Raw genomic sequence first — 27,246 nt, 5'->3', positions numbered from 1 at the left:
ATACTTCCCCTCTATCGGGTGCTGGTCAGACCGCAGTTGGAGTACTGCGTGCAGTTTTGGGCGCCGCAATTCAAGAAGGATGCGGATAACCTGGAGAGGGTCCAGAGAAGGGCCACTCGTATGGTTAAGGGCCTGCAGACCAAGCCCTACGAGGAGAGACTAGAGAAACTGGACCTTTTCAGCCTCCGCAAGAGAAGGTTGAGAGGCGACCTTGTGGCTGCCTATAAGTTCATCACGGGAGCACAGAAGGGAATTGTTGAATATTTATTCACCAAGGCGCCCCCGGGGGTTACAAGAAACAATGGCCACAAGCTAGCAGAGAGCAGATTTAGATTGGACATTAGGAAGAACTTCTTCACAGTTCGAGTGGCCAAGGTCTGGAACGGGCTCCCAAGGGAGGTGGTGCTCTCCCCTACCCTGGGGGTCTTCAGGAGGAGGTTAGATAGGCATCTAGCTGGGGTCATCTAGACCCAGCACTCTTTCCTGCTTATGCAGGGGGTCGGACTCGATGATCTATTGAGGTCCCTTCTGACCCTAACATCTATGAATCTGCTGGTTCTGGCGGAGAGGTGCAGAGCCTCTGCTTTCCTTGCTCCTGTCAGGAGGGCGCTTGGCCATCCTCAGCAGTCTCCACAGGCGGAGTGCCATATGCAAGAAATTATTCGCTGCAGCTCAAGGGCTGAAAATAGAAGTTTGTTGTTGGTCTTTCCCTCTCTGAAATTGGGAGACCAGAGGCCTGAAGTGCTCTGGGCAGGAGGGCTCAGGTGAGGGCAATAGATCTGGTATGTATGGCCCTGAAGTGCACTAAGTTGGAACAGAATTTGGAGCATTTAAAGTATACATCTCAGTATACATCTCTCCAGGTCCTGTGAAAAGACTTAAAAATCAGCATTTCTTGTTCAGTATCTAATTTCTGACACTGCTTTACAGTCTTTTAAAGGGGGAGGGAAATCTGCATTTTTTGTTTCAGCTGCAGCTTAACATGCTGTAGCCCTGTCCCTAGTATGTAATTAGGGAAACAATCCTCTTATGATTTAGCTGACCAAAAGAAATTAGCAAATTCTAGTGTACAGCTCAACAGTCCCAATGAGACGATATTTTACATGGTTATATGAAAGCAAGGTAGCAGGAGTAATGTGTTTGTATGAAGGTATGAAGAAAACTTGGTGCACAAGATACTACAGGCAAGGTAAACAGAAAGTTATTAATGAAGAATGATTTGAGTTACTGTTCAGTTCCTTTTATAAGTTGGCCAGAATTCTTTAGGTTTCAGTTTAGAGGTTCAACTATCTAACACAAGTAGCTCAAACTGCAGTATTATTGTTAAAGCAGGGCATTTTCTCCCTTAAAGTGACATGTGAGAGTGCTATTGTTTGAGGAGGAATACTGCTCTGGGAGAAGATCCTGCCAAATAATATACTGAGGTAGCAAGAATATTTGACCTAGGCACCTTGAGTAGCTCATACCTCCAAGAAAAGTAGTCTGTGTTCCCTTATACAATTTCTTCCCTTTCCAATAAATACTTTCCTCTAATGTAGAGACCTCTTTGTAGTTTCTAGGGTCAGAAGGGACCTGAACAGATCATTGAGTCCAACCCCCTGCCCTGGGCAGGAATGAGTACAGGAAGCATAATACCCCAGCCAGATATCTATCCAGCCTCTTCTTAAAGACCCCCAAGGTAGGGGAGAGCACCACCTCCCTTGGGAGCCCGTTCCAAAGCCTGGCAGCCCTAACCATTTGTTTCTACTATACTCTTATCCTTGATAGCCCAAAGCTTCTCTGGGCTTCATGTTGTGTTCCCTGGCTTTTTGCTATAGGTAAACATCATGGTGCTCCCTGGATACTTTTAGGGATTCAGCAAGGGACAGATACTGAGTCGAGCACTAGGAGGGGTAGCTGTCAGGAAAATGTCTGGCTGGGAGATGGAGGAGATACTGTCAAGTAGTGGGAGGCAGTTCACACCAGGAGTTACTGTCTTCAGAAGTCCTGATCAAAACTTCACTCAACAATATATAACCTACCTTTTCACAGCAACCTGCAGTGCCTGCCCAAAGCCACTAGACATGAGTCTCTATGTATTTGGTCCTAGTCAGGTTTTTAAAGGATGCATAGTGCTTGCTCTGAGTGGGTGCCTGCGTCTTTTTGCAAGTAGGCAAGGTGTGTTCAGTGGTTAAAGCTGGGTCCTCCCTGCTTCCAGTTGAAAATTGTTACAAGATCAATGGTTTGGGGTTTTTTCCCCCCTTAGTCTCCTGTGACACTCTTGACACTAATTCTTGCTCTGGGTCCATCCTTGTTTTCAAAAACTTCCTGAAAGCAACCTGATGAGCAATGCATTTCAGCTTTCTGGAGCACAGGGCTGTTTTTTTATGCAGCACACTTGACGATGCTTCTGTTGATGACTCCTTGGAATGAGGGGCCTATGGTTTTGGGACAGGTTTTGATTGTTGCTAAAGGACCACATATGTTTAAAGTCTTAAATAACAGTGCAATCCTTTTATATTAATCATAATGCTGTAGAGGTTTGTTCTGTTGTAGCCATGGCATGGCCCTGCTTATGTGTGTGCTGTCTGCTCTTTGGCTCTTCTGAGTGGCAGTGTGGCACATGCACAGAGGGAACAGATAATTTGAAACTGAATAGTACATTTTCACATAGAGGAAGTGCATAAATGGTGCTGTAAAGTTTCCTTCCCTGTCTCTCCATGCCCCTATTATGCCTCAGAAATGTCAAAGGCATTTGTGATGAAAAGGTGAGTTGGATGAACACTTCTATTGCTGCCTTTGATTGGAGGGGTGTTCAGATGATTTTCATGACTATCGTTAATAAATGTTCAGTGCCCCTTTGAGGTAAGTACAGCACTGAGGGGTTGACATGCTGGCTGTCACATTCAGCACCTCAACAAAGTTGAAGATAGGATCCAGTAATTCTGGCTGCCAGACCCACATTGTAGTTACTAAACAACACTATGTTTAGCCTCTATGGCCCCATTCTTCCTTGGCTTAGATTGCTTGTTGCAATCTAGGAAACTTTTTCACTAGAAATATGACTCCCATTATCCTGAATACTGTCACAAGCCTCTGATCCAAATTTCAGAAATTGTTGTCCTGTTCTTTCCAAACCTTTAACTATTAGGGATAATAATTATAAAACAGGGATTAAAATAAGTTAAGTAAAAAGCTGAAATAAAAGCATACTGCTTTGTTGCTTGAAGTAACTTTTACTGCTGTACAATGAAACTTACAGTTGCGTTAAGGGAAATAAATCACTTAATTTAGAACTACCTTATTACCATATATGTAGGATTTGGAAAAAAAATGGACAAATGCATTGGTGCAGTAGGAGAACCAGAAATCTGTTTATGAGGAGCAACTTTTTTATGAAGTTAGAGCTGAACCTCTTCTATCTTATTTCATTTTTAGAATCCTGTTCCCAGAGGCTGATCGTTTGAAAAAAACTGAACAGATGATGCTGACAGCAGATGTGGACCCTACTCTGCGTCCAACTCAACTCACTATGTTACATTTTAAAGGCCTGTGTGATGCATATAGGAAAATGTGCGATGAAGACTCAAGTCTTTTTGCTTACAATTACAGAGATGAACTAAAGGAGAAGATGAGGTCCAAAAGAGACGGACATTTAAAGCAACTGGAAGAAGAAGATGAGCTATAACAATTTTAGTAAAGCAGGCAACTTTTGTTTATTCAGTGTAGTTTACAACTGTTGCTTTAGTAGACTGAAGACCTATACGTGTGCCTGCTTACAGACATACCCGTTGACACCAGAGTTTTGTGGAAAGACTGAAAAAAAACAAATGCACCCATTTTCTTAGTTATTCCATTCAATCCTACAGAAAGAACGGATGTGCGTTGTAAGTACAGGGCCCTTATTTGGTTTGGGGCTGCAGCTGCCTGCCTCCATTCTCTGCTAAACTGAGACCTAAATGTTTAGGTAAAGAGCTTAACCTTAATTTAGATCTCAATTGTCCTATTGACTTCAGTGAGACCATTCACATACCTGAAGCTAGGAACATGCTTGGCTACCTGGCTGAGTAGGCCTGTCTCTGAAGCTTTTTAAGAATGAAAAGTGAAAGCCCTTAAATATCATTACCAGTTTGTTAAACTGAAGTCGTAAGAAGCATATTTTGATCTATTTAAAATAGGATTTTCCAGGGTGAAGACTATGCAAGAAAACTTTGCCGCCTCAAAAGTAAAAAAGGAGAAGCAAAAACTTTGTGCTCCGCTGACTGGCTCAAAGTGCACAGATTACTTTGTCGTAAGTTAAAAGAGCATTAGCAGTCCCTAAAACCAAGAGCTCATGGTTTTAAAACTCCAGTAGGAAAAGACAGAAGAATAAAGGCAAGAACCATTACTGAATATAATACTCATTTTCCTTTACTGTACAAGTCGGTAGAGAAAATAAAAATACAATCAAATAAGAGATTACAGTACAAGCTTGGTTTTTATATTTACATATGTATATATTTATATTTTTATATATTTAAAGTATAAACAGCATCTTGCAACTTACAAAAATGAAACATTTGCACAATTGTGCACTAAAACATGAAAATAATTTAATCCTGCTTTAAATAAAGCAAAAATTAAAACTGCTGAAAGAAAATGCCCAAAGAATTAAAAAAGTTGTTTTGACTTTTTTTTATACCTATAAAACAGAATTCACCCTCCCGGTTTCCATAGATTTTCCCACATAATTTAAAATAATTAGAAATGTTTCCCGTAAGGATGCTACGTAATTTTAATATCTGCTCAAAAGGGATAAACTTATTTATAGACTCTGGCCAACTTAATCTATGTTTTCTGATCCACAATAAATTAAAATAACTTAAGAATCCTTTACAGCTGTTTTTATGGAAATGTATTAGTACATAAATAAAAAAGTAGCTTTTCAGCAACTTCCATGTAATAACTAGTTTTAAAGCAAAACAGGTTCAATTTATTTGGCCTTAAAATTAACTTTTTAAACCATATAGTGCTCAGCTAGCTAAGATTTTCTATGCTTTTCCACTGTTTCATAAAAACAGTCCTCATTAACTACAGAAGTTAAACTCTGGACGCTAAATTCCCTCTCTAAAATAGAGTTGAGATCCAAATTTCCATTATCAGAATGACCATCAAGAGACTGATGACGTTCTTGCATTGCCAGTAAAGTTCCCTTACCACATTTTGTGCTGTTCACCTTTCGTTTAATTGGACAGAAATGTCCACGCACCAGCTTTGGATGCTCCCCCATTTTATAACCATTCCCAGCTTCATTTTCACTGGGCTGCTCTTGCTCTGTGTCATCACTGGGCCCCTCGGAAATCTTTAGCCGCTGAAACTGTACTTCAATGTCCTTAGTAGGACTGCCTTTCTTGAGGCTCTGATCATAGTCGTCATCGTCACTGAGAATATCTGATTCCTTGACGTGGCTGTTTGAAAAATCTGATGCACAGCTCAGCAAATGTTTCACAGGAGATGAATTCTTAGATTCCTGTACACTTTCTGTGGTATGGCAGCTGCTACTCCGAGTACTGCTACTCAGACTGCATTCATCAGAATCCAGTAAGTTTCCTTTTCCTAGATCACTCTTCCACTCATTACTGGGTGAATTCTTCAGTACCTTTAAGGATCTTGTGGAAGCTGCAAATACAAGAGACTTACTTCTGCATTTCAAAAGTCATGAAATAAAGGAATTATACAACATTTCTCAGTAGCAAAATCATAAGAGTTTGTTTTCTGATTCTTATGCTGCACTTAGTCCTGTTCAGTCTGTGAAATGTATGGTCTTTGAGATCAGTCTCCTGTTATAGGCATTCTGATCTCTGATTTCTTAGTGCTCTACATACCACAAGGTTATCAAGTTGCCTCCTTATATAGTATATAGAAAAACCTTCAGAAAGAGGTATGAGTTACATACATTTGCAGGACAGCAAACCTGAACTTTAGAGTAGGGCTGCCTTGCAGATGTGATGTGTTGTAGGGCCAAATTAACGTCAGGTTTTGCTTCCTGTGATGCCAGGAAAAAATGCAAACGTAACTGTCTGTAGTACTGGCAACTCTATGGGCCAGCTTAGCTAGAAAGCTGTGCTCCAAAGGAAGGCCTGTAGTTAACTAGAAAAATCTGCTAAGCTACAGAATCAGTGCATGGAATGGAACGAGACTTTTACGTTGTACCTCACGTTCATCTGTTTTGTCACTTGTGCTTTGGATGCTGGTGATAGAGGGAAATCACTTTCCACGCAAACTGATAAAATGACAGATACAGGGTCTAAGCAATCAGGGCTCATAGTAGAGGTGATATCTTTTATTAGCCTGACAAGATTTTTGCAAAAAATTTTTACAGGGTCTAGATTTCCTAGTCCAGCAAACAGATTCTTACCCAATTTGGCAGAAACAGGCACACGGTTCTTGAGAGGAACTAGGCGATCCTTGCAAGCTTTCTCCAGCGGAGACTCACATTTTATGTGACGTCTGAAGTTCTCCCGCAAAATGGAACGGATCACCTTCACAATGTTAGTCTTGCTCTCACAGTCACTGCAGAGATTAAGCAAAAAGCAATGGCTCCAGATTTCAAGTCAATGGAACTTTTTGTCCTCCCCCCCAATCCCAGTACTGTCAGAGGCTGCCTCTTCCTTTCTGCTGCAGATAGGTGCCATTATCTTTTCGATCTCATGCTTTTCCTAATAGGATCTTTACATTTTCCTGGGGTTTCTTCATGATTATTCTTGCATTTTTTAAAAGTCATTTTTCTTTTTGAAATGAAGCCCAAATCTTTTACAAGAGCCCATGCTTAAAGTCTGCTTCTTGTGCTAAAGGACAACCCCATGAATTCACCAACATAATTATAATTCTGATTGACCTTTATCAGACCACTTGTAAGCAGTCAATTTTGGTAGACCCTTGGTTATTTCAGACCAAGCCAAATTTATTCTGATTTTATCTATCTGCTGAGCACTGAACTCCATCCACCTAAACAGTGGCTCAGTGTCTGAATTTGAGAAGAAAAAGGTGTATTAGAAGGTTTGAGAGACAGGAAGAGAGATGGTCACCTGAATACAATGTTCTCACTTTTTTCATTCTGTTACTGTAACTTTTCAAAAAAAATTGTCATGTCAAGTTTACCTGCTGCACAACTGGAAAATTGTTTCAGGTCTGCCTTCTATTTCTGACTTCGTATGAATCAATTCCCAGATGCAGTTGTTTTCTGTTCCTGTGTGTGGGAAGACATTTTATTTTTGTGTGAAAATTTCATGGAGCCTGCAAGTTGCATAGAAAGTGCAACAGAGCTCTCAGCATCACACAGGATAACATTCATAGGAATTTGCATGATGACATCAAGAGGAGCTGGGAACCAGAGTAATATTTCCACTTTTCCCTTTAAGAATTCAACTTCTCTTCCAGAAACAAACTTACTTTCAGAACTAATATTCTTATCACTACCTTTCACAACCTTGAAGTTTAGCCTTACAGCCCTACAGGTTCTGATCATTAAGATTCCTCTCACCAGACGTACAGAAACTTTTATCTTGAATCCCTAGTGGCAATAATTTTTACAGGGAATAATCTGGACAGACTTCTCCTTTTTCTGGGCTTTATTTCCCCTCCTGAACAACCTTGAGCTCATCACATTATCCAGTCAAGCTCCATTATGTAAACTCAGGTATTTGTAAGATTACGTAGATCTAATATCTAAAGGTACTCCCCATATAAGGACTCTGTCACTTTTATGGCACCCATCATCGGGTATCAGAGTAACTCACAATTATTGATGTACCCTAATGAAACCTATAGATGGGGAACCTGAAAGCTAGATACATCAAGAGATTTAGTGCTTAATTGCAACTTTAGATGCTTAAGTCCAAAATGTAGTTCCCTTTAGCCTGCTCAACTGTTGCCTGAATTTAGAAGTGCCTACATTTCTGCACAACCATATGCACAACCACACATATCCCAACAGGAATGAGCCATTCATTGTCTATACTCTGGAGTGATGTACACACTAATTCTGTTGGCTTGGGTGCAGGCCCTGATCTGGTAGGTGTGTTCAGAAAGGCCTACTGGACTAGGTAGCCTTTGCACACAAGCAAATTATTCAGAAGGATCTGGTAGTACAACTCTACCTCCCCCTCTCTTACGCCAGTAGTCCAGGAGTTATAGCATTCACTTGGGATGTGGGAAGCCAGGATTCAATCTCTGCCTAATTAAGAGGAGGGATTTAAACCCTGTTAGTCACCTCGCAGAAAAGTGTCGTAACAACTGGCTATAGAGTATTCTGAGGGACATACCAGTCAGTCTCTCTTGGTAAAGGTGTTCCACTTTGCATAAATATTTAAATGTTGGAGCAAGGACTCGCATCTACGTGAGTGTCCTAAACACTAGGCTATAGAGTCAGTCTGTCACTTTGTTTGGCTTAAGGGATATCTATTTGCTTAAAGTGGAGTATTTAACATGAGAGATGCCCATTTCCAAATAGCCCTTCAGGGCACTTTAGTGGAAAAAAAGACATTTAGAAATCCCTGCTCCAAATCAAGCATGGAAAACCTTTAAATTTGGGTCTCAACATCCCAAGTGAGAGTCCCAGATATAGGTCTCCTGGACAGAGTCAAAGTTGGGGTGGGAGAAAGGAGGAGGAGGAAAAGAACTGGCTGTGTTTTATATGAGAAAAAAAATGTTCCATCTTATTTTCTTAATGTTCTGCACTTCATTTCAGGAGAACATGTACTTGAATCCCAAGTGAAGAGATGTGCTTAAATCTATGACAGAATGGGTCCGCCCCTTGGCTTTTCCTATGCCTGTTGTTGAAGTAGCTCCATTCAGAATGTTGTCCTGAAGATCTCTAGATGCCTAGTCTGATCATGAGTTTTGGCAGGTCCCACAACTTCCTTAGACAAACATTTGTTTCTGATGGTTTAAGCAGGGATACATTTTGCCTTGACCATAAGATTGGACTAGATGACCTCTGAGATCCCCTCCAGTCCCGTTTTTCTATAATTCTGCTGGCTATCTTAGATGGATGGCTTCCCTACCCAGCTGGCTGGTTTTTATAGATCCCCTTCTTAGGCACATAATTTTCCCCACGTATTGGGCTCTGAATTCCACTAGGTGGCAGAACCACTAAGATTATTTAACTATTGTAATGCTGGGCTAACAGCATTTAGTGGATCTAGCTCTAAGCATCAGATCTTCATATTTAGCTACCTGACCTCCACTGAAATTAATGGGGGTTGGGGGTTAGAGGTGCCTAAATACTTTTGAATATGTAAAACCCACATGACTGGATCATGGCCAAAGTCCAGCAGAGCTGAAAATGGAACCCAAATTTCTAGTCCTAACAGCTCCTGTTGTGTAGTGTCCAGTGACCGCTATACAAATTCACTGAAAGCTGTGGAGTGCCACAGATAGTCAAATAGGGGATAATTTGGCCCAGGTTATAACCTTGTTACTCGGTTGACTGAAGCAGGCTCTTTAGATTTTACCCTCATCCTTTTGTTGTGGGCTTTCTGTTCTACCGCTTGTTAAATCCCAACTTCTAGTTGCAGCTATAGTCTGCACAACCTCAAAAAGCCCAGCAACTTTCTCTTTGTAAGGCAAGCTTCAGGTTCATTCACACTTCCTGCTGCTTAGTGTCAAATAGTTGGGAGTTTTGCTTTTTTTTAATTATTATTATTATTATTATAGGAGGGGATATAAAAGGAATGTGTAAAACCAAAAGATTACATGGAAAATATCTATTAGAGTATCAAGACTATGCCCCTGGAAAGCTCAGACTATACTTTGTATATATAGTTGATGTTGCATTGCTCATCATAGGTAGAAATGCCTACTTATTTGCAAGACCACAGGAAGCAATGTATGGAACCAAAGAATATTAAAGAGGACCAGAAATCTATTTAGTCCCAAGGTATTCGGTGATATACAATTACCTGCTGTATTCCCCAGTCGGACTTGAAGAGCAGATAAAGGAATCAGCCAACGAAATTTAAATGGATCCAAGTCACTGTAATTATGTGCAGCCCGAGCATTAGTAGGCTACAAAACAAAAAATAAACACCAGACTTCTTAAAGAAAGAGTGCAACATTACACCTACACAAGGTAAGTTCTGAATAGAATGAACTTTTGTGCAAGAGCCCACTTCTCAAAGAAAAGTGAATCTTAACAGGTCTTGCTCTTTCAATAACCTAATGCTGTTGTTTTCAATTTGGCTGTAAAATAATGAAGGGCAGAACCTTTGGAATTCTAGCAAAATTTAGATTAAATTAACTTTAAAAAAATCACAGTACCTAATAAATGAATAATACATAAACATCTTATTTCTCCATGACAACAACTAATAGGAAACATGCTCAGCGTGAACAAAGCAATGTAACAGTTAACTGAACAGGTTGATGCAACCACCATTCTATTTCACAGGCAAAATTTTATCTGTTCTGATAATGCACTAGTGCTCCATGTCATGTCTTCTTTCCTATATTGATTTGGCTGAGTATTAGTTTCTGCCAGTCATACCGAGACCATTCCCTTGTTTGTTTCCCTGCAACTTCCTGGAGATATGAAGTTGGTGATATCTCAGGTATTTATGGCATTTAGTATATGATACGTAGCTTAAATATTTCAGTCACATAAGTGATGATGTGCTTACGTGCTATGTTTCCTTCCAACGTAATCCACATACTACGTGGATCACTAGCTAGAATTACTTATCACACTGCATGCGATTCAGCAGAACAACTTGTTGCAACACCTAGACACTTATAGTCCAGATCAGATAATGGCAACTTCACTGTCTGTGAGAGTAAGCTAAATTGAAGCTCAATGTGATACACTGAAGCAGGCAACCTTTTCAAGTCACAGGCTGGAACAATCCAGCTCCGGTCCAACACAGGCCAGGGGACATCGACACTTAGCAACGGGGCTTTCCCTGCACCCGTGCCCCAGGCCATGCAGCTGGGAGCTGCATTTGTGCTGCTGATGATTTTCCCAGTCCCCCCCCACCGCTCACCAGCTGGGGCATGGTTGCAGCTTTCACCCCAGTGAGGAGCTACGCGGGGACCAGGCAGCTAAAAGTGGTGGGGAAAAGAGGGAAGGGAGAAGCAGCAGCAGTGTGGGCACAGCTTCCAGCTGCCTGGTCCTGGCACAGTTTCCCACCAGCTGGAAGTTGTGTCTATGCCCCAGCCGAAGGGTGGGCTTGGTGGGGGGTGGCATGGGCAGGACAGAAACAGCAGAGGCAGCAAGGGCACAGCTGGAAGTTGCCTAGCCCTGGAACAGCTCCTCACTGCTTAGCCACCTCACAGGCATAGGCAAAGCCCTTGGGCTCTGCAGGCCAGTTCCAGTGGCCTGAAGGATCCATGCTGCCAACGCTTGCATTAAGCCAAGTTTTTACTACTGTCAATTTTCTTTCAATACTGACATTCAGTTTTGCATCCTCATGGCAAGCCTATACTCAGATCACTACTGTCAAATTGACACGAAAGTCAAACTTACCAATTTCTTTTTCAGTTTGCAGTTCTCTTTATACACTAGTATGACAGCCCTCTTAAAAACTGAAAACGGAAAAGAAAAGCCAGTGATTACAGGTATAGTACTGTGTTGCCTATTCACATTTATTTCCAGTGATCCACAGTTCAGAGGTTATTTGTCTAGTTCCCACAGAAAGTACATTCCCATAGCAAACATTCAAACTACATAATTCAAGTTTGCCTTAGTCATATGGACACTACTTATAAGGAGTTTGGGATGAAAGAAAGGCTTGGCAAACAGCTCCATCTTAAGATTGCAGAACTGGGTCTTAAATTTGTGCATCTAACCAACATTTCTTAGAAACATTTTTTGTGAAAGGAAAGGCATGCTGCCAAGTTTCTATAGGAGAATGGAAGGTGTTGCAGAGAAAAGATGCTTCTGAGAGACGTTGGCAAGCCTGCTTGTTGATACAGTTTAGTATTTAATTTGAACCATGACAAACTCCAGAGCTCTCAGAATTTCCTGCTTATTTGCATGAAATACCAATATGGCTTCCATTAAACAAGCGTTTCACAATCTGAAATATTTAGCATAAACGCTCCTCCAAGTGAGGCAGAGCAATACTCTATAGATTGTATATGGGGAACTGAGGCACAGAGATCATGAGACACCCAGGAAGTCTGTGCAGGGTACAGAAGTTAAGTTTCCCATGTTTGTGGGCAGATCTAGAATTTTGAAAACGGGGGTGCAGATTATGCGATGCATCGTCACATATAACAAAACACATCTTACACCAGCTTAAAAAAAAATAGAAGCTTTACTAATGGTCTAGGGGTCTGGGGCCATATTACTCAGTTTAAGATCAAAGCAAAAACAAATATAAATTTATTTGAATGTGCATTACTTTGCTATATTATACATTAAAATGTAGCATGCTAGGCAAAAATACTCAATAGATGTTGTTTCTTTAGTCCTGTAGTCTTTAGAATTAAATGTACGTGGCCTTCAGATTCATAAAATAAAATCTAGCTTTCTTGAGCATCCTGACAGTACATCCAATGCTTCACTGAAAATTATTTCCACATCTGAGTTAGTGTTTCCTCACCTATATTAATGTTTGTACCTAAAGTTAAAAACAACCTCCAGGGCTGTAAAATAGGAGCTATATTACCAGGAGCAGCTGAGCAGAATTGCAGAAGAACGGGCTAGCTTGATTAGCTTAAGACGGGGACAAGCAAAATACGGCCCATAGGCCACATTCACGTACGGCCCAGTCCACCGGACAATTTCATGCGGCCCACAGGCACCCACTAACTAATTGTACCCCGCCCAGTCCACATGTCTCACTCCCACCCTCATGCATGGAAGCCAGCATGCAGCTTCCGAGCGGGGCTGCTGCTGCCAATGCTGCACACACCAGGGGACCTGATTGGCCTCCCCAGCGTCCAGTGTCTTTTCCCCATCTTCCTGCTGCAGCATTTGCTCCAGGCAGCTGGGATTGAGGGGGGCTGGGGCTGGAGCTGGCAGGAGTGCAGAGCTCAGGTAGGCAGGGTACAAGTGTGAGGGAAGATAGGGAGTGTGGGGACCACCCCCACACACTCCCCTCCATGGCGCACAGCTCCCAACAGCAGCAGCAGGCAGCGAGTGCTCAGGGCACTCATGGCCCGTACAAGCACTGCCACATGGCAGCACGTGGCTCCGACCAACACTGCATGTAGTAGCAAGAAGCACAGCCAGGTTAGCTCACCTCTGTTGCACGGAGATCTGTGCAACTCATGCAGCTCCTGGCACTCGCATACCACCAGGGAAGCCCCACGTGATGCAGCCAACTGCCTTCCCTGCCCCTTGCCATGCAGGTCCCGGGACTGTACCAGAGGTGGAGGGGAGCCCCACCTCCTGATTCCCCATGGAGTCCCAGGACCTGCATAGAAGGGGAAGGCAGCCAGCTCCAACTCATGAGGCTTTCCCCTTTGGCACACAAGTGCTGGGAGCTGCATGTGCATTGCAGGAAGCCCTGCGTCATAGAGGTGGGCCAGCCTGGCTGTACTCTTTGCCACCATGTGCAGTGCTGGCTGGAGCTACGCACTGCCAAGTGGCAGTACCTGCACAGGACACAAGTGCTGACCATGTCCTGCTTGTGTCGCTAGCAGCGGAGGCTGTGCACTGTGGGAGAGTGTTGGGGGGGGGGGGGGGGAGTTCCCCATGTCTCCCCACCCTCCCTCTCAGCCCACACCCACACCCTGCCACCCCCCCACATATACACACCCAACATAACCTATGCCCCCCCACACATAGCCACACCCCCTCACAAACCCCCAACTACCCCCCCCAGCCCTCCCACACACAATATATAGGAGTAGGGCTTGTTTTGAGCTATTATTCAATCATCTCTATATACACTATGCAAACACAAATGACAACAATATTTTTGTAGTGAAATTAAAATACGCTATAGTAGGTGTTTGACTTTTAGTGCAATTTAGGGTTTTTTTCTGGTTCCAAGATAGCTACCACCCTGTGCACACACACACCCAAGAGTACTTCCAGGGTCAAGGGAAGGGACTTCTGGTGGCAAAGGTCAGTGGCTGGGGAGGGAGGGGACAACGTCTGGTCCTCAGATGGTAACCAAGGAGCAGAGCACCTGTCAAGGGGCAGTGCTACCCTTGACAGCTCACCAAAACTCATTAAGCGGATCTCCAGCCAAAATAATTGCCCACCCCCAGTATAACACTAAGACCATTACAAAAGGAGGGAGTGGAGTTAACACCTATGGAATGAAGAGTTTAGAAGGGATCAGGTAACACATCATGAAGTCAAATAATTCCCACACTGCCACCTGAATAGAAATGCTGCTGCCACTGCCAGGCAGTTGGTTTTAAAGGTTGTGTGTTGTAGGAATAAAACAAGGGTATGAATGCACCACAGCCCTGTGCCTGGATGCACCCCTACCCATGGCTTTTGTGGACTTGCCCATGGCACATGACATTTTAGGAGAACAGCCTTCTTTTGAAAGAACCAATAGTACATCACAAAACATTATTATACCTACTGACAGCTGTGGTTCCCAACAGCTGATTGGTTGTAACTCTAATATAGCAGACCTAACCTACCTTATCGCATATACGTAATTTCCCCCTCTACCCATCTTTGTGGTGGAACCACACAACTGCTTTATCTATTGAACAATGTGCTCTGTCTTGGCACTCCCACTCTTAGATTTACAGCAGTGACATGCCACAAACCTAGTCCCAGTGTATGGATACCTTGGCAATCTTGCACTCATCACCAAGGGGGAACCCCCTCTTTCCTTCCCTCCCTCCCCCCAACATGGCACAGATCCTCACAGAAGATCTGAGAAAACCATAAGACTTTCGACTTCTATAAGATTATGGCAACTTTGATCACATCTTCTAAAAACAGCTGTGTGTTTGTTCCACGTGAGCAACCACCAACCAACAAAATCACCTGAATGTCACCTGCTGTAACACTTAACTCAGTCACAAAAATTTCCCAAAATAACTCAAAGTAGCTCTGGATCATAGCCCCACACCGTGCCAACATCTAACAAAGATTAATATAGTTTAGGAACAATATAATCCACACAACGGCCAGAACCAGCTGGACAGCAAACTGTTCTACATAGATGATGTAGCTATCACCACCTTCATTTTCTCAGCAGAAAAATATAGACTCCTTTTCTTCACACACATCTGCTGACACCCAGAGGCATTCTGGGGACTAAGAAAGGTTCAGGGAGCCTGTCCCACCAAAAGCAAGTAGTGCAGAGAATAAGTTTAAACAAATTTTAATAGTACGGTTAATATTGAAATACAACTGGTATATGAATGATAAGGCAATATAGGTAAAGCATTTCAAACCAAATATTAAAAATGCTGCCAATAATGAATATTTGATTATTTAAAATAGAAAAAAAAAATCATTTAAAATATATTAAAGCCTAGAATCTTAAAAGCTTCTAATATGTGGCCTGTCTGCTAAGGGATAGAATTTCTTACATAGGCTTAAAAGCTAAGTTTTAAAGAAGGGCTTATCTCGATTCAACCGCAGTTCAAGGCTGAAAAACAAAAATTCCAAAGACGAATATAGATTTTTATAATTAATTATCTGGTTCAACTTCAAAAGCTTGCTAGGGAAGACTAGAAAATACAGAAATGTACCTAATAAGTTATACTCTGGCTAATATTATTTACCTATTTTTATCCCTCATATAAACTATGCAATTTTCTAAACCAGACCTAACTGGTATAAAACCACTGAACCAACTGTAAGCAAACTTTAGTCAACTTCCGACCTGTATCTCACATTCTGAAAGCTTATTGCTTCTGACATCCTCTCACCTGCTTATTTCCTTTACCCACTCTTCTCTTACCCAAACTCTGGTCAAGCAGATGCAAGCAAATGTATCCATTAAATAGCTTAAGGCCTATTACAGTCAAATCAACATCCCTTTGAAGAGATTAAGCTATTACATAAGATCAAGATAATGCAAAAAACAAAGCCAGACTTGCCCATTTTTAAGGATCTCTAGAACCTCCTGAGATGCTGCTTTGAGTCCAGGAACCCATTCTAGTTAATAGCCAACGCTCACAAAACCTCAGGACTGTCACAATACAAATGGCAGAGGTTGCAGGAATACTATAGAATACTACTCAAGAATCAAGACCCAATCACAGACTCGACAGATCCACCATGCCTCATAAAAATCTATCATTATGTAGAACGTACCTGGAAAATGAAAGGGTGCCAAAATGCAATCATGGAGAAGAAATCTAAACTATGGAAGACATATTGAACTGCTGCCCCCTTACATCCTTCTCAGAAGATGCAGTTGTGATTCATTTTACATTGGTACAAACCAAGGAACAAAATGTCTAATTTGGATGCTGACCTTTAATGTTGCTTTTCAAGCCATTATGCAATCCCCCTCCACCCCCAATTTTATCTTGTCTCTATTCCTACAGAAATAGGCTATGGCTAAACTAGTCTGGGCTTGTGCTATTCATTCATTTAGTTGATAACTAAATGAGAGCATTACAATTACTGACTAATCTTTAGCTACCCACATATCTGCATACCATGAAATAGCAAAGTTTGTAGACAAGGGATGCACTCTTTGGTAAGGACAGCATATGGAGAAGAGAAAACCAACACAGATGAGGCACTATGCATATTGATAATGTCAGTTCCAAGTATGTAGACTTCTTCCACTTATATCTTACTGCAAGTCCTGAGCTACTGAGAGATGTTGTTCTCATGAGGAGTGCCACAAAGTAGCAGTGTCAAGGTATAGCTGGATTTATTTTTCATTCCATTAGTACAAAATAGTTTGAAACAGAAATGAGTGGTAGAAGGTTGAGAAACATCTGATGAATTTAGAGGTTTTTTGGTAGCCATCCATACAATGTTATTTAGCTATTATTTTTAGTAAAAAAAAAAAAATCCAGTCCAGAGGTTCTGATTGAAGCTTTTCACAATAGTTAATATACACACAGATTATAGGCCCTTTACTTTTCAGGTTAAAAAGTATTTGGATGGAACTGGCCAGACAATACATTTTGCTTCAAAGGATACAAGCAACTTCAGTTCTGAGGCTGAACTCTGGTGCAGATTCATGGGACTAAGATTGAAGATAAATAGTTTACCGGCACCTTACGAAAGCTTAGCAGATTTTGTTAAATCTGTTTTAAACAACGTCTTCTAAGAAAGGAACAGCAGCTGTTTTGTAGTTTTACGTATAAACAGAAGAGAGATTAGGAGGGGTGGGAACTAGCGACATTAAGATAAACAGCAGCATTAAATGGATGAAAGCCCTACATTTCTGGAAAATATCACAGTGTCTGCATGTATCTTTCATATTCACATTTCACTGCAAATATTTATGAGTCTGCAGGCCTGGCAATTCACTCTAAACATTCAATGTTAGTTGTTATATTTGCTTTTTCAATACTGTGAAGATATACTTGATATCATTGGGATTTTTTGTTTCAAAAAAAGAAGGGGCACTGACCAAACATGGTAAGTTCAAGGTCTTTTCTGGCTTTGCCCAGCGACGGGAAAGGGTTTAACCAGGAAACTGTGGAGTGCATCAGAAGTTCTCCCATAGAAAGTTCGGTGACCTATATTATATTACAAACAAGAAATCTAATAAATGTTTTTCAGTAAAAATCACCAACCATAACTGTTAATGAAAACAGGTTGATAACATTATGTTTATATATATACTGAGCCAGGCATGTATAAACACCATTATATTAAAAAGATATACCCATAAACAAAATAACATGCACATCAGGAAAGACAGGAGATTTGCCTCTTGGGGATTCCCCCCCCCCCCATTACTAATACTACTGCTGAAGGCTATCAAGTCTGACCTGAAGTTCAGTCATGGACATACAGCTGTGAAGTTTATTTATTATCTAATTTCAACAGGCTAATTAATGGACACCAAGGAAAATGTTAGAACTCTAAGGTGGTGAGCACCCTCAACTCCAAGGAGGAGCCCATTATGACTTGGTCAGGAATAAGGGCATGCAGTGTCTTGTAGGATTGTGTCCAAAGTTAATAGACTATTCTACTTGTCCTCTTACCTCCTTCTCTGTTCCGCTTTGATCTGCAACTAGTTGATCAAACACAGTACCATAGTCCTCATATATCTTCTGCATCTCATTGATATGACTGGCTACTTTTTCCATTGCTTTTAGTGCTTCTGTAAGTGTTTAAACAAAGCCACCATTTAACACATAATTAACTAAGTCAGCTTTGTTTTTATAAATGCACAATTTATTTTAAAACCCAGTAGAGCCTGGTAAAAATATGTAGTTTATAATTACATACAATTATAATTATATCCAGAACTGCAATGGCCCATGACCAACAATACTCCAGGACTAGAGCAGTACAAAAGTAAAAGACAGGAATTGATCAGTATATGCAGAGACTGCTTAACCTGATGTTTTAGGTACCCAGGGACTATGAAAAAAATATCATGGTAAGGAGAGACAAAGTATGTTAACATTTAGTGCAATGGCAGGATAAGAAGGACAGGTATATTGTGATGCCATTTATATAAATAAGACTCAAAACATAAGCCCTTTAGGGCAGGAGTGTCAAACATGTGTCCCGCTGGCTAGATCCAGCATTCAGAGCCGCTCTGTCCAGCCAACTAGGCCATGGCATGGCTGAAGCGGAGAGGTAGATATTGCCTGTGTGAGGGTCAAAGCACTCAGCTGTACCTGAAACAGGCAATCTTTTATCTTCTGAAAGGGAGGAAACAGTAGCATAACTAGGGCAAGGTGAGTGAGGCACTAGCCCTGGTTGCTGACTATGAGGGAGCATCAGAATCCCCTCCTCTGAGTAAAGACTTTATATAAAGCAGGGAATATCATATGACATCTTTGCCCAACCATAGGAGCCAGGCAGTGCAGTGCTTCCCTCAGCAGTGTATTGGGGTTGTTGGGGAAAGGAGGAAGATGGGACAAGTGGGGCAAACTGAATGGTGCTCCTTCCTCCAGGACGCTGCCACAGCAGACACAGCCTGTACCCAATATCTGTGTATTTAGGGAGGAAGAGGGAAAAGGAACAGGGCATCCAGACTGGCTCCCAGGGAGCCCAGCCACAGAGAGCTGGTGCTGCTACAGCAGCAGTAGTCCAGACTGGTAAGACTACCCTTCCCTTCAGCCACAGCATGCCCCTCCCTCCACAGTTGTCAGACTGCCCTCATCCCTTGGGCACTCAATAAGTTTGATATGCTTCTGGGAGGAAGCACTGAAATGCACCACTTCTAAAACAAGGGTTATAGGCATGCTGCTCACTGAGAGCAAACCTTTCTTTCACTGGGTGCCTGAGCTTTCTGACAGGCATAATTGTAACCAAAAGGTGAAGCTTCCTTCAGTATCTCCCCATTTCCCCAAAAAAGTGCACACTAACTGGTCATAATGGTGTGTCAAGAATAATACAGAGTAAGAAGCTTGGGTCCATTCATTACAACAGTTCTGGGCTATTCCCATTTTTCAAAGGTATACACACTCAGCACATGGCAGCAGAAAAGGGCTTGCTCTTTTATCATGCATTTTTAAAGGCAGTGTGAAAGGGTGAGAGCTGGAAGAGATTTCTTCTCTCGTTTTTGTGAAACGTTTGAACTTCATAATGCCACAGGAATTATACTGATGTAACAGTTGCATCATTTTAGGGAGGCTTTGAAATGAAATTAAAAAACTCACTTTAGTCCCTGCCACGTAACCAAGACAATTACCTGTCAGATGATAATGCTCCTCACTCTCATTATCAGTTAGGGACACCAGCTCTTTTAGGAGTAGGGGATACTTCAGCACTCTCTGAACAGGCTTTATGAGATATGACTCCAGAGTTGAAGAATGCTGTTTTGTGGGGTTCCGCGCATCCAGAAAGGCTTTGAAAGCTTTATCTGTTTTGGCTTAACGCACACAAAAAAAAAAAGTCTGTCAGTTCCATGCAGAAGCCATAGAAACCAAAATTAATGTGAAACCAACATAACATAATGTAGCAACTTTTTTTTTTTAAATGATCCTTTTCATGTGTATTTATTAGAGTGCTTTTCTTGGCTGTTTAGTGAGGAATGGCTTTAATAGCATCATAAACTTAAAATAAGCACAACAGATTCTGCTTTATTGCATATAAAATATTTGCATACTTTTGCTTGAGACAAAGAAAGCATTTGCTGCCTATTCAATTAATTTTACCTATTTTTCTGCATGTTGGCCTCTATTACATTTAAATTTGTGTAAGCCACAACTAGAAAAAAAAATCTAAGGTCAGTCAGTCAATAATGCAAAGATGCAGAAACACAGCCACTTGTAACAATTTACCAGAACATTTGAATTATGAAACATTTTTGCAATCTGGTGAATGCTCACATATGGATTTTTGTTGTTTTAAATGAACTAGCAAGTTTCACTTTTGGAGGCATACTTGCACCTTTCCTGTCATTTCCCATCCCATTGGCCATAGTACCCATCCATTCAACAGCATCTCTAAGAGAAAGGGAACTGCTTTCTTAGACATGGGATTTGTTTTTGTCTTTTTGTTATTCACATACTCGTGGTCAAGTGAAAGAGCATAACGGAGTATAAAATGCAACCAAAAAGCAATTTGCATAATTTCCAATTTATTTGGCAGCGAGTCTTTTAAGAGCTAACAAAAAACAAACGGAGTGAACTGCAGCACAGTGCCACATTATGACTGGGACTTATGGTTCATGTTTCCAGTCTATTTTTTTCATTTTAAAACTTTTTCCCATTCCATTTATTAATGGTCTGCTTATTTGGATCATTTTGTTGGAAAAAGGCTATGCAAGCAACATATTGGCGCAATTCTCCCAAAGCACTGCAAAGCTCTCAAACCAAAACAACATACCTCATCTCAGGATGAAGATCTTAACCCACAATTGGTGTTCTACACTTTTGAGTGACATAACCCTGTGCATGTCTGAATGTGCACATGCACATCCCCCCTAAATACAGAATATCTAAAAGCTACTATTTCCAAGTGTGAGCTGCATCTGTAAATAGCACCAGCTTCTAGGGGAAAAACATCAGCTGCTCTTCAGGCTACTTCATCGGTGTTAATAAAATATGATTGTTCCCTCAGATTGTTCCCTCAGATCAATATCGTATTTCAACATGGGGGAAGATCACAAATACTCACATTACAAGACCTCCCACTCCCCCCTTCTTTCACATTAATACCCTTATGAGACATACGTCTCAAACTGATGACTTGGTACACTGATTTATTTGAAATTGAAGTCAAACAAATGAATTACAATCGTGACAATAAAATTACCTCTCTCAAGAACCTTCTGCACTTTGATGTGATTTGCACAAAATCCACTGTAGAGCTTAAAGTGGTCAGCATAATACAGAAAAGAACCTCCAAGTGAAAACAGCAGTTTCTGAAACCAAACACAAAGTATTTTTTAAATTAATTTTCTTAAAATATTAATCAAAGGCTCGGGCATAATTTGGCTGGTTTTAGCTAATTTATAGCAAGTCCGTGTTTTCAAGCTATGGCAACTTGCTTTCTTAACAATGTGGGAGAGGACATATTCTCTACATGAAAACATAAATTAGCAATAGAAGGATATCAGTGAACGTTTCTACTCTGAAAACTACTCTACAAGTAGCATAATGAAAATGCATGTTATTGTGTTTCAATAGCTTTCCTATTAACACGCTCAATTTACAAGTAAATAAGATGGTTGAAGTACATTGTTCCAAAGGGCTGGTGCTCTATAAGTATCACAGCCTTTCCAAAGTGTGAATTTATTGGCGAGAAGATCAGTTATATACACTACGTAGATCCTTGCTGCCTTGGGTCATAAATCCAAATCCAACTTGCGTTAATAGTCAAAATCAATTTCCATCTGACCACTGGTTCAGTAAGTTTGCGTGAAAGGAGCTAGTAGTTTCAGGCTAGACCCCAGTGGGCATTACCACAAACCACCACCACCACGACTGACAGTCACTCTCAGCAACGGACTCAAATATTGCAAGGACATGGGGACAGACTCTTCTCACTTGTCTGCGTGGCCCCACCAGGCCAGGTTTGAAACTGTCAGGAAACCTGTGCTGTTCTTAATAGAAAGTTTCAGTTTCCAGCATTGCCAAGATGACACATTTGACAAGCACTATATTCACTATACAAAATAGCCTTATTTCAAAAGAAAAGTTGAACTTTCCACATACAGATTGTGAATCTTTTGAGAGCAAGCTAAGGAAATATAGAAAGAGTAGAGATTTAACACAGCAATTATGTACCATCTTACTGTACTTGACAGAGTAAGCCAAGAAAATCACAGAAGCCATAATAAAAATCCAGTGTTTATTATTCATTACACCTCCATTTGTCATCACCAATATGTGTAGAGAGTCAGAGCTAGTGGGAGCCCGAGTACTAATTTAGAAGTGTGAAGATACCACTTTTCCTATAGGTATCAAAATAACTGTGGGATGACCTATTTGCTTCTTTTCCCAGGTATGTGTAGGGTCAGTTACATCAACCGCTTTATCTTTGATTTCTCTGCCAATGGTATCATATCATGGTATTAGTTCTGCAAAACCCAACCACTCAGATCAACTACCATTTGAATAGGCATCTGTCAACTACTGAGCAGCAAAACATGTTCTCTTAACGGAGCTCCACACACATTGCAGGACTCCATTCCTGCACTGGTGCATGCAAACTAATGTGTTCATTTGGGGCCATGTCCTATTCCACTCATGAAGCATGTGAGTTGACTTAGATACCTAAATGCAATTGTTTCATCCCATTCAAGTCCCCGGAAACCCATTATATACATCTACTTTTGTAACACACCATCATCTTACCCTTAAGACTGAGTCACAAAAGAAGTGGGGAGGAGGAGAAGAACCCACCCATCTTTTGTATTAACAGTTTAATAAGGACTCGAGCAGTGTGAAATGGAATTTCACTAAGGCACCTAAATCCACTTACATGCTTAATAGGTGGAACAGAATATGGGCTTTGATCTTCAAAAGCCTTGCTCAGCCTGTTGGAAGAGTAGTGAATTTTACTATATACTTTGGCAGTACTGCTTCTTATGCAAGAATCAGGAATTCTTTATGCTTTTCAATACAGGTTTGTTAGCCAAAGCCAGTCATGCTGTTCTTCTGTAGGCAACAGCTTTTAAGAATACCAATTAATCAATTCCAAACTTTCAGGAATTAATATTTTAGGCATCAATGAGCAGAACCCTCCTGATACTGGTGAAAACTTGGAAACCAGGAAAAAACTGCTTTCTACTAAATAGTTATACAGACCCTTATGTGAATTAGGTCGAGGATCAGGAATTAGTTCATGAGAGATCTTTCATAGCCTGCAGCACAGCAAACAGGCATTATGTTGGCCTGATTTCAGTGGAAAACAAACTATTTGAAACCAATCAGACATCCGTGCCCAATCTGCCCTAAACTCTCCATTCCCCCTCCCAGATAGATTCCTTGCCTCCACTGCATCTTGGCCAATGAACAGTCACTCCAGACAGTTTCCCTAGCTGGGCCAACCATAGAAAACTAGGTCTGAAATGAACTTGCAGAGGTCATCTAGTCCAACCTCCTGTCTGAAGCAAGATCAGCCATATCCAAACCATAATCTAAACTCTATATAAAATTACCATCAACCATGACAACACAGACTTTAAGCCCTAACCTGCTATAGGTAAAACAAACAAAGCATGGCAACCAATGTCCTGCTTCTATTAAATGCTGTCAAGAGATCTCAGGTAATGGGCCATGCCTCCCACAATACATACCAATCTGACCATGAGGTAAAATCCCTTCTTGATCCCAAATATGGTGATCAGTCTGAGTTGGGGGGAGGGGGGTGGAAAAGGCCCTCTAGCCAGGAAACTCCAGCTTTGGTCCTAGCAGGAGCACTGGCACACCCCAGTCCAAGTCTCCAGCTCAGGCGGCAGCCAACACCCAGTGCGCCTCTGAGGAAGGCTTAAAAACACCCTGACATGCAGCAGAAAGGCAGGGAGGAGGCAACCAGCAAAGCCCAGAAGCATGAGAAATTCCCATTGTAGAACATTGGCATAGCTATGCCTAGATCATTCCTGACCATGGCTGTCTAATGTTTTCTTGAATACCTCCAATGATGGAGAGTCCACAATTTCCACAGGCAGTCTATTCCATTGCCTCACTATTCTCGCAGTGAAGAAGATTTTTCTTGTATTCAATCTACATTTACTTTCCTGCAACTTCAAGCCATTGGTCTGCATCCTCCTCTCTGCAGACAGAGACAAAAAGTGTTTTCCTTCTTTATGGTCAGCCCTTCAAGTATTTGAAGACTGTTACCATGTCTCCTCTTAAGCACCTTTTCCACAAGCTAAACATGCCTAGCTCCTTCAGCAGCTCCTCATATGACTTCCTTTCTAAGCCTTTTATCATCTTTGGTGCCCACCTCTGGACCTCCTCTAAGTACTCCACATGCTTTTAAAAATGTGGAGCCCAGAACTGCACACAATACTCCAGATGAGGCCTAACCAGGGATGGGTAGAGAGGCACTATCATCTCCCATGTCTTCCACCTAATGATTCTATTGATGCACCCCAAAACCACACACCTTTTGTACAGCTGCATCACACTGCAAACTCAAGATGAATCTGTGATCTACCAAGACTCCCAAGTCTCTTTCCATAATGTTGCCATCCAGCCAGGTGTCACCCACTTTATATTTGTGTTTTTGATTATTCTTTCTGAGGTGCAGCACCTTGCATTTGTCCACACTGATCTTCATCCTGTTAGCTCTGTCCCAACTTCCCAGTCTGTCAAGATCCTCGAAAATCATGCTCACATTCTCAAGGTGTTTGCAATCCTTCCCAGTTTTGTGTAGTCTGCAAAATTGCTCAAGAAGCTTTCTATGCCAGCATTCAAATTGTTAATAAATACCTTGAACAGCACCAGACCCAGTGCAGATCCCTTTGGGACTACCCTCAAAACCTCCTGCCATTCTGACATGGACCCATTGATAATTATTAACCTTTACTTGTGGCTATTGAGCCAGTTATTTATCCACCTTATAGGAACTTTATGTAGCCCACATTTCTCCCAACTGTTTATTGAGAAGTTCATACAGGACCTTGTCAAAAGCCTTGCTTAAGTCCAGATACACTATGTCTACTGCATTCTCTTCATATACCCAAGTAATTACATTGTCAAAGAAGGAGATCAAGTTTGTTTGACACTATTTGTTTTTCATAAATTTATGCTGACTGCTTGTGATCAGACTTTCCTGCTCCAGATACTTGCAAATGGCTTTCCTTAGGATATGCTCCAGTAACTTCCCAAGTATTGAGGTAAGGCTAATCAATCTGTAATTCCTGGGGTCCTCCTCCTTGTCTTTTTAAAGAGGGGCACTATGTTGGCCCTTTTCCAGTCCTCTGGTACCTAACCAGTCTCCCACAACTTCATGAAGATCACTGCCAAGGTCACTAAGATCTCCTCTGCCAGGTTCCTTCAGTATCCTGGGATGAAATTCATTTGACCCTGCTGATTTGAATTCCTTCAGGTGCAAGATAAGCTCTTTGACTATGTCTTTTGTTATTTCGTCCCTCAGCTTGCCCCTTTCCTTATCCAGATAAACCTTTTTAGGCATCTACCTACAGCTTAAATTTTTCTGTGAAGACTGCAGCAAAAAATAGCTGTTGAGTAGATTTGCATTCTTTGCATCATCTGTTAGGAGCTCCCCCTGGCTTGTTGACATCTTCATGGGTCCTTTTCTGGCCAACATGCTTACAGAACTTCTTGTTGTCCTTAACCTCCTTTGCCAGGTGCGGCTTGTTCTTTATCTCTTTGCCTTTCTGATATTGTCCCTGCAGGCTCTTGCTCTTTACTGGTATGCTTCCTTGGTGACCTGCCCATTCTTCTATTGCCTGTATGCTTTCCTTTTGCATTTGATGCATTTTAGAAGCTTTGTGTGCAGCCACATTGGTCTCTTGCCATTCTTCTTGTGCTTCCATCATGTTGGGACAGTTTCTTGTTGGGTTCCAAATACTGTGCTTTTTAGAACCGTGCAGCCTTCCTGGGGATCTTTATTCTTCAATCTATCCTCCTGTGACACCAGGCATATTAACTACCAGAGCTGGATGAAACCTGTCTTCTTGAGATCTAGTGTCGTAATTTTCCTAACCTGTCTGTAATTCTATTGTATTGTAATCGCTTCCTCCAAAGTTACCCATCACCTTCACATCCTCCAATAATTCTTCCCTGTGGGTCAGGACAAGACCCAAGATAGATGATCCCCTAGGCGGAGTTGCATCCTCCACTTTCTAAAACAGAAAGTCATCCTCCATACAAGTTAGGAACTGACTTAACATTTTGTGTTTGGCTGCACTGTTCTCCCAGCAGATGTCAGGAAAAGTGAAGTCTCCCATCAGTACCATTCCACAACTTTTAGATAGATTTGTCACCTGCTTGAAGAGTACCTCATCCAGCTCCTCCTCCTGATTTGGTGGCCTATAATAAATCCCCACCATTATATTGATGCTGCATCTTCCCCCTTTCATCTTCCCCCAAATGCATTCTGCTTTGCTGTCTTCTTTCTCCTGAACCAGGGAACAAGTGTATGCATTTTTGACATACAAGGCAACACCACCATCTTTTCTTCCCTGTCCTTCTGAAACAATATAAGCCTCCATGTTGACATTCCAGTCATAGAGCTGCCCCCTGGGTCTCTGTGATGCCAATCAGATGATAGTTCATTTCACAAGCTGCAGTTTCCAGCTCATCTTGTTTATTCCCCATACTTCTTGCATTTGTATATATGCATTGGTCATATATTACAATTTGACCTACTCACTTCCCTTTTGCACCACTTCTTCTAGTCCTGTAGCTCTCTGGCGCTTTCCCAAGTCCTTCTCCCTCTGGACTGCATGCTCTGTTGTTGGAAGGTTTTCATCACCACCCCCTATGGAACTTAGTTTAAACCTCTCCTTACTAGATTGGCCAGACAATGCCCAAAGATGCTCTTCCCCATTCTCACCATATGGATCCCATCTGTTGATAGTAGTTCTCTTCCCAAGAACATCTGCCTGTTGTTGAAGAAGCCAAAGCCTTCACATCAACACCACAGTCTTAGCCATGCATTAACTTCCATGATACAATGGGTCTCTCCCTGGACCCTTGCCTTCATACAGTCATAGATTGTTAGGGATTGGAAGGGACCTTGTAAACCACTGGGTCCAGTCCCCCTGCACTAGGCAGCAAAAGACAACT

General features: G+C 41.6%; 2 protein-coding genes across 12 annotated transcripts in view; one reads left to right on the top strand and one right to left on the bottom strand.

Annotated features, from left to right (window-relative positions):
* Window positions 1-4,435, top strand: part of TFB1M (transcription factor B1, mitochondrial) — a 47,572-nt gene extending 43,137 nt beyond the window's left edge. For all 3 annotated transcript variants that reach the window (XM_059714324.1, XM_014596758.3, XM_014596757.3), the window contains exon 8: window positions 3,418-4,435. In XM_059714324.1, the coding sequence (XP_059570307.1) occupies window positions 3,418-3,667 (250 nt within the window). In that variant the 3' untranslated portion in view covers window positions 3,668-4,435. The remainder of the gene's footprint in view (window positions 1-3,417) is intronic.
* The window catches only part of TIAM2 (TIAM Rac1 associated GEF 2), a 273,941-nt gene continuing 251,066 nt past the window's right edge, over window positions 4,372-27,246 (bottom strand). For all 9 annotated transcript variants that reach the window (XM_019479734.2, XM_019479735.2, XM_019479733.2 and 6 more), the window contains 9 exons: window positions 21,296-21,404; window positions 19,728-19,907; window positions 18,064-18,182; window positions 17,484-17,592; window positions 11,480-11,538; window positions 9,921-10,026; window positions 7,120-7,207; window positions 6,377-6,531; window positions 4,372-5,637 (listed from right to left, as the gene is read on the bottom strand). In XM_019479734.2, coding sequence (XP_019335279.1) covers window positions 5,000-5,637; window positions 6,377-6,531; window positions 7,120-7,207; window positions 9,921-10,026; window positions 11,480-11,538; window positions 17,484-17,592; window positions 18,064-18,182; window positions 19,728-19,907; window positions 21,296-21,404 — 1,563 coding nt within the window. In that variant the 3' untranslated portion in view covers window positions 4,372-4,999. The remainder of the gene's footprint in view (window positions 5,638-6,376; window positions 6,532-7,119; window positions 7,208-9,920; window positions 10,027-11,479; window positions 11,539-17,483; window positions 17,593-18,063; window positions 18,183-19,727; window positions 19,908-21,295; window positions 21,405-27,246) is intronic.

Source organism: Alligator mississippiensis, chromosome 1, assembly GCF_030867095.1.
Source record: "Alligator mississippiensis isolate rAllMis1 chromosome 1, rAllMis1, whole genome shotgun sequence".
In the NCBI taxonomy this organism is placed as follows: Eukaryota; Metazoa; Chordata; order Crocodylia; family Alligatoridae; genus Alligator; species Alligator mississippiensis.
The sequence above is the reverse complement of the archived record's forward strand: the minus strand, read 5'-3'. Positions and strand labels throughout refer to the sequence as shown.